The 14,493-nt window shown below is 44.7% G+C and overlaps 1 protein-coding gene across 1 annotated transcript in view; it reads right to left on the bottom strand.

Annotated features, from left to right (window-relative positions):
• vwf (von Willebrand factor) overlaps positions 1–7,760 on the bottom strand; it is a 169,092-nt gene extending 161,332 nt beyond the window's left edge. The window contains exons 1-11 of the mRNA XM_031801117.1: positions 7,680–7,760; positions 7,066–7,120; positions 6,740–6,883; positions 6,349–6,451; positions 6,037–6,245; positions 4,827–4,948; positions 3,922–4,153; positions 2,550–2,672; positions 2,270–2,381; positions 2,121–2,167; positions 1,768–1,904 (exon numbers count right to left, since the gene is read on the bottom strand). Of these exons, the coding sequence (XP_031656977.1) occupies positions 1,768–1,904; positions 2,121–2,167; positions 2,270–2,381; positions 2,550–2,672; positions 3,922–4,153; positions 4,827–4,948; positions 6,037–6,245; positions 6,349–6,451; positions 6,740–6,883; positions 7,066–7,120; positions 7,680–7,685 (1,290 nt within the window). The 5' untranslated portion in view covers positions 7,686–7,760. The remainder of the gene's footprint in view (positions 1–1,767; positions 1,905–2,120; positions 2,168–2,269; positions 2,382–2,549; positions 2,673–3,921; positions 4,154–4,826; positions 4,949–6,036; positions 6,246–6,348; positions 6,452–6,739; positions 6,884–7,065; positions 7,121–7,679) is intronic.
• Positions 7,761–14,493: the final 6,733 nt, after the last annotated feature.

The raw sequence follows: 14,493 nt of genomic DNA, 5'->3' as shown, positions 1-14,493 counted from the left end.
TGGAGGAGGAGGTGTGATGGTGTGGGGGTGCTTTGCTGGTGACACTGTCAGGGATTTATTTAGAATTCAGTTAAACAGCATGGCTACCACAGCATTCTGCAGCAATACGCCATCAATTCTGGTTTGCACTTAGTGGGACTATCATTTGTTTTTCTACAGGACAATGACCCAATACACCTTCAGGCTGTATAAGGGCTATTTGAATAAGGAGGAGAGTGACGGATTGCTGAATCAGATGACCTGGCCTCCACAATCACCTGACCTCAACCCAGTTGAGATGGTTTGGGATGAGTTGGACCGCAGAGTGAAGGAAAAGCAGCCAACAAGTGCTCAGCATATGTGGGAACTCTTTCAGGACTGTTGCAAATGCATTCCAGGTGAAGCTGGTTGAGAGAATGCAAAGAGTATGCAAAGTTATCATCAAGGCAAGGGGTGGCTACTTTGAAGGATCTGAAATCTAAAATACCTTTTGATTTGTTTAACCTCTCTGGAATATGTGGGACGGTAGCGTCCCACTTGGCTAAAATTCAGAGAAAATACAGAGCGCCAAATTCAAATCAATTCCTATAAAAGTCAAACTATCATGAAATCACACATGTAAGATATCAAATTAAAGCTGCACCAGTTGTGAATCCAGGCAATGTGTCAGATTTCAAAAATGCTTTTCAGCGAAAGCAAACGATGCTATTATCTGAGGATAGCACCTCCATAAATAAAAGAGAGAAAACGTATTTCAACCCTGCAGGCGCGACACAAAACGCAGAAAAAGAAATATAAATCATGCCTTACCTTTGACAAGCTTCTTCTGTTGGCACTCCAATATGTCCCATAAACATCACAAATGGTCCTTTTGTTCGATTAATTCCCTCTATATCTATCCAAAATGTCCATTTATTTGGCGCGTATGATCCAGATAAATTCCGGTTCCAACTTGCGCAACGTGACTACAAAATATTCCAAAAGTTACCTGTAAACCTTGACAAAACATTTCAAACTACTTTTGTAATACAACTTTAGGTGTTTTTTAAAGTAAATAATCGCTAAAATTGAAGACGGGATGATCTATGTTCAATACAGGAAGAAAAACAAACTGAAGCATGCTTTCTGGTCATGCGCCTTTATCAAAAAGTAAACATGAATTGACCCTCGTTCAAGATGGCAGTACTTCATTACACAAAGGAATAACCTCAACCAATTTCTAAAGTCTGGTGACATCCATTGGAAGCAGTAGGAACTGCAAGCAAGTCCCTTAGAATTCTGGATTCCCAATGAAACCTCATTGAAAAGAGGGTGACCTCAAACAAACAAAAAAATCTGAATGGTTTGTCCTCGGGACTTCGCCTGCTACATAAGTTCTGTTATACTCACAGACATGATTCAAACAGTTTTAGAAACTTCAGAGTGTTTCCTATCCACATCTACTAATAATATAATATGCATATCTTATCTTCTGTGGATGAGTAGCAGGCAGTTAAATTTGGGCATGCTTTTCATCCAAAATTCCAAATGCTGCCCCCTATCCTAGAGAAGTTAACAGTTTTTTGGTTACTACATGATTCCATATGTGTTATTTCATAGTTTCGATGTCTAGAACGGAAATTCCTGGAATGAGTAGTGTAGTGAGGAGTGTGTACAAACGTTTGACGGGTACAGTATTTTAAACGATCCCATTTTCATAAATATAATGATATAAGCTTGAAGCCCATTTAAAAACAGTAGGTGACTTGCAGCAGGACGTATGCAGGATGTTTATATGGGATGTGTTACCTGAACAGTTTCTATGATGACAGAGAAGTGGTTGTCAGTGCAGTCTCTAGCCAGCAGGTACTGACAGTGGCCAGAGAAGGTAAAGAACTTGTTGTCAAACGTCTTGAAGTGAGACTGGCCTGTCACTAAGCACTCCCCTGCAAAAGGACACATAACACAGCACTGAGGGAATGTCTGTGTGAGTGTGGGTGTGTTTGTGTGAGTGTATATGTTTATGTTTATGTGAGTGAGTGTGTGCATGTCTGTGTGTGTGTGTGTGTGTGTGTGTGTGTGTGTGTGTGTGTGTGTGTGTGTGTGTGTGTGTGTGTGTGTGTGTGTGTGTGTGTGTGTGTGTGTGTGTGTGTGTGTCGCACCAGGACAGCCTTGGTTGGTACACTCCCAGGAGCCGTGTCGACAGATGCTGGAGACAGACGAGAGGAGAGAAACAGCATTAACGATACCATCACTTAGAGAAAGACCCCACTGTCCTGACAGCATCACAACTGTGTGTGTGTTTGTGTACCAGGTGTTGCAGTCTTGTGAGATGCTGGAGCCAGGAGGGAAGTGTTGACCCATGTGAATACAGGAACAGTGAGACACCTCCACACAGAGACCACCATCCAGCACCTTACCCACTGAAAGAGAGAGAGAGAGTTAACACCTCACCCACTGAAAGAGAGAGAGAGAGTTAACACCCCACCCACTGACACAGAGAGAGAGAGGGTTTACACCTAAACCACATACACACACAGTTAGAGAGAGTACACACAGACATTGCATACCGTGTAGTGTCCTGTACTTACCTGGGCAGCTGCAGCCATCCACACATTCGTCCTTACAGACCTCCTGGATGTTGAGACTCTGACAGGTGGTGGAGCAAGACCTAGAACACTCACTGTAATGCATCCCTATTGGACACCTGGGGGCTATACACACACACACACACACACACACTTTTGTTATTTTCTCCAGTTCCACATTATTTACCTTGAGAAGTAGTGCACCAAACATCTTAGCTAGATTGATAATTGCACGGCTAAGAACTTCTCTGCAACAATGTCAAAATGGAACTGGTTCCCTTGTATTTATTGATGATATGACGGCTGACAAAAGCATCAGGAAGGATTTTGAAGTGTTTATTATCTGCTCAGATTCAGCCACATGCTTTAACTCATTCAACTCATTGGACGGCAATTCACAGTGCAGATGGACAATGACCCGAAGCATACTGTGAAAGCAACCCACTACTTTTTGAAGGCAAAGAAGTAGAATGTTCTGCGATGGCCAAGTCAATCACCTGACCTGAATCCAATTGAGCATGCATTTCACTTGCTGAAGGCAAAACTGAAGGCAAAACGCCCCTAAAACAACAGGAACTGAAGACAGCTGCGGTAAAGGCCTGGCAGAGCATCACGAGGGAAGAAACCCAGCAGCTGGTGATGTTTATGGGTTAAAGATTTCTTTATTTGTGCATGTTTTTTTACCTTTATTCAACTAGGCCAGTCAGTTAAGAACAAATTCTTATTTTCAATGATGGCTTAGGAACAGTGGGTTGGTTAACTGCCTGTTCAGGGGCTCGTGATTCAACCTAGCAACCTTTCAGTTAATAGTACAACACTCTAAACACTAGGCTACACTGCCGCCACTTCAGGCAGTCATTGACGGCAAATCATTAAAACTCACAATTCATTTTATTATTATGTTAGTTTGTCCAATTACTTTTGAGCCCCTAAAATTGGGGGGCTATGTATAAAAAAATGTAATTCCTGCAGAAATAGTTTTGACAAAACCCTTAAATTAAAGATGAAAGTCTACATTTAAAACACATCAAATCTAGTATGGTGGTGTACAGAGACAGAACGATGAAATCCATTGTGGAGATGTATAGAGACAGAATGATGCAAATTGTGTGCCTGTCCAAATACTCCTGGACCTGATTATATTTTGAGGAGGTGTTACTGTCTATGCTGTTGCTACAGTGTCTCAAGAAGGGCAGAAAAACAACTGTAATATAGTTTTTTCCAGATACAGAATCCTCCTAAAGGGCTGAAGCCAGCTACAGTTAACTTCCTATTAGTGTTCAGACTTACAACAGTAGGTTTACAAAACGTAAGTCCTCTGCACTGCAAACACAGACACTCCCATCCCCTCCCCTGCTTTCTCTCAGAGACTCACTGCATTGGCTCTCCTCCAACCAGCCGTGCAGCACCTGGCCATGGGCATGGCAGGTCCTGGCGAACTCCAATAGGACTTGGCAGTGGCAGTCTGGCCCCACACCTAGCCCCTCCCCCTGGCCACAGTGACATGCCTCTTCCTCACAGAGAGACAGGAAGGCTTCTGGAGAGACCAGACTGGCACAACGCAGGAAGACAGGAGATGTACGCAGCACACTGCACCTGGATAGCATCTAGAACACACACACAGCGGGCACACACAGCTGGCACACACAGCTGGCACACACAGCTGGCACACACAGCTGGCTCACACAGCTGGCTCACACAGCTGGCTCACACAGCTGGCTCACATAGCTGGCTCACACAGCTGGCTCACACAGCTGGCTCAAACAGCTGGCACACACAGCTGGCACACACATCTACATTTCCTAAGGTTTTTCTTGCAATTAATCTTACTACCGGACTAAAGTACATGTCAATCAGAGGCTGTCTGTTGATAGAATGCCTGTTGGTGAGTGGCGTGAAGAAGTACATTTGATTGGTCTAAAGATGGGAGCAGAGATCTCTCATCCGAGTGGAGAAGTGGACCTGAAGCAGATACTTCAAATTAGGCCAAACAGAAAGGACAATAAGATGTGTTTTACATCCATTTACAAAACACAGCAAGATGTTTTCTCTTCTCTATGTTAATTCGACCTCTACACACTGTTAGCACAGTGCAGGAACACTGGGTTAGGGTAAGGGTAAGGGTAAGGGTAAGGGTAAGGGTAAGGGCAAGGGTTAGGGTTAGGGTTAGGGTAAGGGTTAGGGTAAGGGTAAGGGTAAGGGTAAGGGTTAGGGTTATGGTAAGGTTGGTGAATCCTGGTCTAGGGGGCAGATTTGGGATAAGAGTACTATTGGTCTTACTGAAGGTGTATCTGCGGTGATGTTACAGGATTGACTGGGAGGAGTGACGCGCCGGCAAGGTTGACCCGCCCCTTTCAGGGCCCAGGAGTTGGCAAAGTCATAACTGTCGTCTGTCAGGAAACCTGGATACAAACAAACATGTTATTACAAAGAGCTCCCTGTTGGTGTCTCTCTCCTCAATACAGCAGGCTACAGTTAATTTGGAATGTAGTTGGTGCCTTCACAAACACAGACAGACCCACAAACACGTTCTTTATCCCCTCTCATCACCTCTCAGACCTCCGCCCTCATATTATTTCCTGTTCTTTTGGTGACTCAGACACTCTGTTCTTTTGGTGACTCAGACCCTCTGTCCTTCCAGGAATCCAAACCTCAAACACACACACACACCCTCCTATACACACCTACACAGACCCTCCACACGCACACACACACACCCTCCTATACACACCTACACAGACCCTGCACACACATACACCCTCCTATACACACCTACACAGACCCTGCACACACACCCTCCTATACACAACTACACAGATCCTGCACACACACACACACACACCCTCCTATACACAACTACACAGATCCTGCACACACACACACACACACACCCTCCTATACACACCTACACAGACCCTCCACACGCACACACACACACCCTCCTATACACACCTACACAGACCCTGCACACACATACACCCTCCTATACACACCTACACAGACCCTGCACACACACCCTCCTATACACAACTACACAGATCCTGCACACACACACACACACCCTCCTATACACAACTACACAGATCCTGCACACACACACACACACCCTCCTATACACACCTACACAGACCCTGCACACACACACCCTCCTAAACACACCTGCACAGATCCTGCACACGCACACACACACACCCTCCTATACACACCTACACAGACCCTGCACACACACACACACACACCCTCCTATACACACCTACACAGACCCTGCACACACACACACACACCCTCCTATACACACCTACACAGACCCTGCACACACACACCCTCCTAAACACACCTGCACAGATCCTGCACACGCACACACACACACCCTCCTATACACACCGACACAGACCCTGCACACACACATACACACACACCCTCCTATACACACCTACACAGACCCTGCACACACACACACACACACACACACATACACACACACACTCACCCTCCTGTGCAGTGTAGTCATCGTCAGGTACAGTGTTAAAGTTGCCGCACAGCCCACAGGTGCGGTTACCATGGTGTTTGGTCATCATCAGGGCAACGTTAGCTTGGTTGTCGATGGTTACGGTGAAGCCAAACTCTTCACTCCATAGCTTATAAAAGCCCAGCTCAGACCCAGCAAACACACCATGAGACGCATAGGGCAGGGACAACCTACACAACACACAAATGTAAAACACACACACTTGCCTTAGACCTTACAGTCTACTGCGGGAAACAAACCTTAGCTCCGGTTGATGACACACACAAAGCCTACCTCTTCTCTCTCTGAGACAGGCGACCGTCCACAGAGAGGTGCAGCTCAAACACCTCGCCAAGAAACAGAGTCACCCCACTCCTCTGCCCCCGGACAAAATCACCTAGAGACATACACACACACACACACACACACACACACACACACCAACACCACAGAACACACACACCAACACCACAGAACAAACACACCCAGAGCGAAAGAGTTATGCATGATACAGCCAACAACTCAGACGAAGAATAGGTGTTCCCAAGGGTCTGTGCTGGGTCCTCCATTCTTTATGTAGAGGAGCTGGTTCTTCTGTGGACGTGTGTGTGTGTGTGTGTGTGTGTGTGTGTGTGTGTGTGTGTGTGTGTGTGTGTGTGTATGTGTGTATGTGTGTGTGTCCTACCCAGCAGTGTGAAGGCTCTGTGCTGACAGTCTCCAGCCAGCAGGTAGCTACAGTCTCCAGGGAACTCATAGACAACTCCATCAAATGTGTGGACATGATGACGGCCAAACAGACTGCACCGACCAGACAGCCCTGCCACACACACTACACACACACACAAACAAACACACATAAACACACACACACATAAACACAAACACACACATAAACACAAACACACACATAAACACAAACACACACACAAACACACACAGACACACTATTGCTGTTATGTAGATAGATAGATGTAAAAAATAAAACATAATACTGCTGTCTTCTCAACTCACCAGTCAGATGTAGCAGAACCCACAGCTCTGTCCACCCCCTCCATCTACAGACCACCTGACAGACAGACAGACAGACACATCATCATCGGTCAGTGTCTGTTTTAAAAGGGCAGAACAACAGGAGATGGATTCTGAACAGTTGACTCTCCGGTAGGAGACCCTCCTCTTTAATCTCTGAGCTACCTGCTGTCACCCTCCCAGGGCTGGCAGGCAGACAGGCAGACAGACAGACAGACAGACAGACAGACAGACAGACAGACAGACAGACAGACAGACAGACAGACAGACAGACAGACAGACAGACAGACAGACAGACAGACAGACAGACAGACAGACAGACAGACAGACAGACAGACAGACAGACAGACAGACAGACAGACAGACAGACAGACAGACAGACAGACAGACAGACAGACAGACAGACAGACAGACAGACAGACAGACAGACAGACAGACAGACAGACAGACAGACAGACAGACAGACAGACAGACAGACAGACAGACAGACAGACAGACAGACAGACAGACAGACAGACAGACAGACAGACAGACAGACAGACAGACAGACAGACAGACAGACAGACAGACAGACAGACAGACAGACAGACTTGTACCTCCATGTCTAATTAAAGTCCAGTGTCTGCTCACAGTCTTTCCTGAGCTCCCCTCACAGCAACAGGTAATGTCCAGACAGTGAGAACTATTGATTTAATCCACAGTGTTCTAATGTGGTCATGCCCCACTCTCTCGCTCACACATACACTCACTGGGAGGTCTGTTATATAGCAGAGGAAGCCCACTGAAGCCAAGTGTGTGTTGTGTCTTCTACGGGCACAGTGCCCCCCACTAGTCCCCCACCCATCTCCATCAAAGTAACAATTGAAGGAAGTGCCAGTCCATCAGCCAACTAACTGATTAGTCTGCACACACATACCAATGCCAACCCAAACATTCCACACACGCACATCCCTGCCAATCCAAACATCTCAAGCAGAAAACACACAGCTACCCTACCAACAATCAGTATAGAACACAATAACACTAAAGAGGGGTGAGTCACGCAGAAAAACTGATTGAGAGAGAAAGAGAGAGAGAGACAGTGAGACGGACAGTGAGAGAGAGAGAGAGAGAGAGGGAGACAGTGAGACAGACAGACAGGGGAACAAACAAGGAGAGAGAAAGAGAGAGAGATGAAGACATATGTTTCCCAGGTCAATAAAGCCCCTTAAATTGAATTTAAATTGAATTGAGAGAGAGCGAGAGAGAGAGAGAGAGAGAAAGAGAGATACCAATTAGGATCTGAACCCAATGCCCTTTATGGTTGTAAGGTCTGGGGTCCGCTCACCAACCGAGAATTCACAAAATGGGACAAACACCAAATTGATACACTACATGCAGAATTCTTCAAAAATATCCTCTGTGCACAACATAAAACACCAAATAGTGCATGGAGAGAAGAATTAGGCCGATACCCGCTAACGATCAAAATCCAGAAAAGAGATGTTCATTTTGCAACCACCTAAAAAGCCATTACGTACAGAGAGATTAACCTGGAGAAGAGTCCCCTGAGCAAGCTGGTCATGGGGCTCTGTTCACAAACACAAACAGACCCCAAAGAGCCCCAGGGGCAAAACAATTAGACCAAACCAAATCATGACACATTGGAAAGATCAACAAAAAAAATAAAACTAGAATATTATTTGGCCCTAAGCCGAGAGTACACAGTGGCAGAATACCTGACCACTGTGACTGACCCAAACTTAAGGAAAGCTTTGACTATGTACAGACTCAGTGAGCATAGCCTTGCTATTGAGAAAGGCCGCCGTAGGCAGACCTGGCTTTCAAGAGATGAGGTGGAAACTGAGTTGCACTTCCTAACCTCCTGCCAAATGTATGACCATATTAGAGACACGTATTTCCCTCAGATTACACAGACCCACAAAGAATTTAAAAACAAACCCAATTATGATAAACTCCCATATCTATTGAGTGAAATACCAGTGTGCCATCACAGCAGCAGGATTTGTGACCTGTTGCCACAAGAAAAGGGCAACCAGCGAAGAACAAAAACCATTGAAAATACAACCCATATTTATGTAGATTTCCCTCCCCCTTTTTAACGTTAATTATTTGCACATCATTACAGTACTGTATATCAACATAATATGACATTTTACATGTCTTTATTATTTTGGAACGTTTGTGAGTGTAATGTTTACTGTTAATTTGTATTGTTATTTGACTTTGTTTTATTATCTATTTAACTTTCTTTGGCAACGTCAACAGATGTTTCCAATGTCAATAAAGCCACTTGAATTGAATATTCTGCACAGATTCTGCCAGACCTGGGCCCTGACAGTAAATCTTAGTAAGACCAAAATAATGGTGTTCCAAAAAATGATGTTCCTTCTTCTTTCTATGGTGCTACCCGTTCCAGGGTTAGGACCGTAACCACCAGCTTCTATCTATGGTGCTACCTGTTCCAGGGTTAGAACCGTAACCACCAGCTTCTATCTATGGTGCTACCTGTTTCAGGGTTAGGACTGTAACCACCAGCTTCTTTCTATGGTGCTACCTGTTCCAGGGTTAGGACTGTAACCACCAGCTTCTATCTATGATGCTACCCGTTCCAGGGTTAGGACTGTAACCACCAGAGGACTTGAAAATGAGCCGGAGCTGAGAGGATCACCAAAGCTAAAGGTATTTTGGTTTCAGGGCATTTTCCCAAAAAATACCCTGTCAATATGCAGGCATATTGTGTAATAAAATACCCTGTCAATATGCAGGCATATTGTGTAATAAAATACCCTGTCAATATGCAGGCATATTGTGTAATAAAATGGATAATTGTGTACTAAAAACGTGTATGTGTTTTTGCAGAACATACAACCATGCCTACAACCATCCATGGAGATCAGTGGACAAAGAGAGGGGTAACATCCTTCACCAGTTCTCTTAACATTTTGTCCAATTGTGTGATTAGCCTACCAGTTGGTGTAACTGTAATGTTAATTCTCTTGAGAGGAATTTAACTCTTCTCTATCACAATATTAAAAATGCGTTCAAATGCATTCATGGGCATATTTGTATAATTCATGTGAATTCAGAGGGCAGAAATGATTAAATATTAATAATGCAGCAGAGTTTTAAGAATTGTGGCATTTAACATTTAAAGCATATTGAAGTTAGAAGTAAAAGGATTTGAAACAATAGCCTACCTGGGTGTGGTCAACTATTTCAGCACCGTTTCACGCTGCTCTTAAAAAAGCAAGGGGACTGCTTAAGTCAATTAGATTTTTATTTTCACTGAATCTCCATTTGGGTATTGGTTACACTACAATTAGGGTATGGAAATGTTATGCTGTTAGTACTGTAGCCTACTCCTGACAGGTCACATTGTACAGCGCCAGAGGGTTTCATTTCTAGAATTTCTTGGAATAGAAACACAATAATATTCATCAAATTAAGCTACATTTCTTCAAATCAATCCCATATACTATGTTCTTACAAAAAAGGTTTTAAATTCTCTAGTACAAACAATATTTATGACTGTCAAATGCTTCTCAAAGTTAATGCTAGCACTAGGTAGCATTGACGGCAACAATGGCTGACAATTAAATAACGTGCCTTAGAATTCTGTGCCAGTCCCCAAGGTTTGCTGCAGTATTACGCAACTTTTATGGAAATAACCACTGTACATACCCCAACCAGAAGCCATGGATTACAGGCAACATCAACACTGGGCTAAAGGGTAAAGCTACTGTTTTCAACCCGGACGCTTGTAAGAAATCCTGCTATGCCCTCCGACGAAACATCAAACTGACAAAGTGACAATACAGGACTAAGATTGAATCGTACTACACCAGCTCCGACACTCGTTGGATGTGGCAGGGCTTGCAAACTATGACTATTAATTGTCAGAGGAAAGCCCATAAATTTGTCAGAGACTCCAGTCACTCAAGTCAGACTGTTTTCTCTGCTACCGCACGGCAAGTGGTACCGGAGCACCAAGTCTAGGACCAAAAGGCTCCTTAACGGCTTCTACCCCCAAGCCATAAGACTGCTGAACAATGAATCAAATGGCCACCGGACTATTTACATTGACCCCCCCTCCATTAGTTTTGCACACTGCTGCTACTCCCTGTTTATTATTTATGCATTGTCAGTTCACCCCTTCTACATGTACAAATTACCTCTAACCTGTACCCCCGCACACTGACTCGGTACCGATACCCCCGTATATAGACTCGTTAATGTGTTACTTTTTTTTGCAATTTATTTTTTACTTTAGTTTATTTGGTAAATATTTTCTTAACTCTTCTTGAACTGCACTGTTAGATAAGGGCTTGTAAGTAAGCATTTCACGGTAAGGTCTGCACTTGTATTCGGCGCATGTGACAAATTCATTTTGATTCGATTTTATTAACACACAGGGAGACAAATACATCAGAACAGACAGGGAGACAAATACATCAGAACAGACAGAGAGACAAATGCATCAGAACACACAGGGAGACAAGTACATTAACACACAGGGAGACAAATACATCAGAACACACAGGGAGACAAATACATCAGAACAGACAGGGAGACAAATACATCAGAACAGACAGGGAGACAAATACATCAGAACAGACAGGGAGACAAATACATCAGAACAGACAGGGAGACAAATGCATCAGAACACACAGGGAGACAAATACATCAGAACACAGGGAGACAAATACATTTTAATTTGTTCTACCAAATTTCCATCAACATGTTAAATGTGCAACCAGAGGCAAAATAATTCTGGATCACCTGTACTCCACACACAGAGATGCGTACAAATCTCTCCCTCGCCCTCCATTTGGTAAATCCGACGACAACTCTATCCTCCTGATTCTGCTTACAAGCAAAAATTTATGCAGGAAGCACCAGTGACTCGGTCTATAAAAAAGTGGTCAGATGAAGCAGATGCTAAACTACAGGATTGTTTTGCTATCACAGACTGGAACATGTTCCGGGATTCTTCCGATGGCATTGAGGAGTACACCACATCAGTCACTGGCTTTATCAATAAGTGCATAAGGGACGTCGTCCCCACAGTGACTGTACATACATACCCCAACCAGAAGCCATGGATTACAGGCAACATCTGCACTGAGCTAAAGGTTAGAGCTGCCGCTTTCAAGGTGCGGGACTCTAACCCAGAAGCTTACAAGAAATCCTGCTATGCCCTGCAACGAACCATCAAACAGGCAAAGCGTCACCACAGGGCTAAGATTGAATCATACTACACCGGCTCTGATGCTCATCTCATGTGGCAGGGCTTGCAAACTATTAAAGATTACAAAGGGAAGCACAGCTGCAAGCTGCCCAGTGACATGAGCCTACCAGATGAGCTAAATCACTTCTATGCTCGCTTCGAAGCAAGCAACACTGAGGCATGCATTAGAGCATCAGCTGTTTCCCGGACGACTGTGTTCACGCTCTCCGTAGCCAACGTGATTAAGACCTTTAAACAGGTCAACATTCACAATGCTGAGGGGCCAGACGGATTACCAGGACATGTGCTCCTGGCATGTTCTGACCAACTGGCAGGTGTCTTCACTGACATTTTAAACATGTCCCTGATTGAGTTTGTAATACCAACATGTTTCAAGCAGACTACCATAGTCCCTATGCCCAAGAACACAAAGGCAACCTGCCTAGATGACTACAGACCAGTAGCACTCACATCCGTAGCCATGAAGTGCTTTGAAATGTTGGTAATGGCTGACATCAACACCATTATCCCAGAAACAATAGACCCACTCCAATTTGCATACCGCCCAAACAGATCCACAGATGATGCAATCTCTATTGCACTACACACTGCCCTTTCCCACCTGGACAAAAGGAACACGTATGTGAGTATGTTATTCATTGACTATACAGCTCAGTGTTCAACACCATAGTGCCCTCAAAGCTCATCACTAAGTTAAGGATCCTGGGACTAAACGCCTCACTCTGAAACTGGATCCTGGACTTCCTGACAGGCTTCCCCCAGGTGGTGAGGGTAGGTAGCAACACATCTTCCACGCCGATCCTCAACACTGGATCTCCACAGGGGTGTGTGCTCAGTCCCCTCCTGTACTCCATGTCACCCATGACTGCATGGCCAGGCACGACTCCAACACCATCATTAAGTTTGCAGATGACACAACAGTGGTAGGCCTGATCACAGACAACGACGAGATAGCCTATAGGGAGGAAGTCAGTGACCTGGCCGTGTGGTGCCAGACCTATCCCTCAACGTAGCCAAGACTAAGGAGATGATTGTGGACTACAGGAAAAGGAGTAGCGAGCACGCCCCCATTCTCATAAATGGGGATGTAGTGGAGCAGGTTGAGAGCTTCAAGTTCCTCGGTGTCCACATCAAAAACAAACTAGAATAGTCCAAACACACCAAGACAATCATGAAGAGGGCCCGACAAAGCCTCAAGAAACTAAAAAGATTTGGCATGGGTCCTGAGATCCTCAAAATGTTCTACAGCTGCAACATCTAGAACTGATTGCATCACTGCCTGGTACGGCAATTGCTCGGGCCTCAGATCGCAAGGCACTACATAGGGTAGTGCGTACGGCCCAGTACATCACTGGGGCTAAGCTACCTGCCATCCAGGACCTCTACTCCAGGCTGTGTAAGAGGAAGGCCCTAAAAATGGTCAAAGACCTCAGCCACCCCAGTCAAAGACTGTTCTCTCTTCTACTGCATGGCAAGTGGTACTGGAGTGCCAAGTTCAGGACAAAAATGCTTCTTAAAATGCTTCTTTGTCCAAACCCACTTAATATGATTAACTGTCCTAATACATTTCAGGAAATAAATATTTTATGTCAATCATCGTATCCAAATAAATCCTGCAAAAAATCATCAACCTGCTCCAATATGTACAGGGAACCTGAGGAGACCCTGTAGATGCTAAATCTACATTGATGAGGATAGCCGACAGCTTGTCAATCTCTTCCTCCATCCTCATTGAGCAGCTCTACGTAATCCAGAGCCTGCCAGCTCCCCCCCATTGCCCCCCCAACCCCTCCCCAATATATCACCCTGCTTGTCTATAATTTCACTGGGCACATCCCCCTGCGTGTCTGTAATTACATTAGGAACATCATTTTTCGATGTCTGTGAGTGTAACGATCGTCGTTGGAATGAGACCAAAGCGCAGCGTGGAAATTGTTCATATTTAATGTTCAAAATCACTCAAACAAAAATGACAAACGGAGAAAACGATAGCGCACAGTTCTGTCAGGGAAACAACCTAAACAGAAAACAATCGCCCACAAAACAGAGGTGGGAAAAGGCTACCTAAGTATGATTCTCAATCAGAGACAACGCTCGACAGCTGCCTCTGATTGAGAACCATACCAGGCCGAACACAGAAATGCAACAAAGAAAAAAGA

The sequence above is a fragment of the Oncorhynchus kisutch genome, linkage group LG22 (assembly GCF_002021735.2).
Source record: "Oncorhynchus kisutch isolate 150728-3 linkage group LG22, Okis_V2, whole genome shotgun sequence".
In the NCBI taxonomy this organism is placed as follows: Eukaryota; Metazoa; Chordata; class Actinopteri; order Salmoniformes; family Salmonidae; genus Oncorhynchus; species Oncorhynchus kisutch.
The sequence above is the reverse complement of the archived record's forward strand: the minus strand, read 5'-3'. Positions and strand labels throughout refer to the sequence as shown.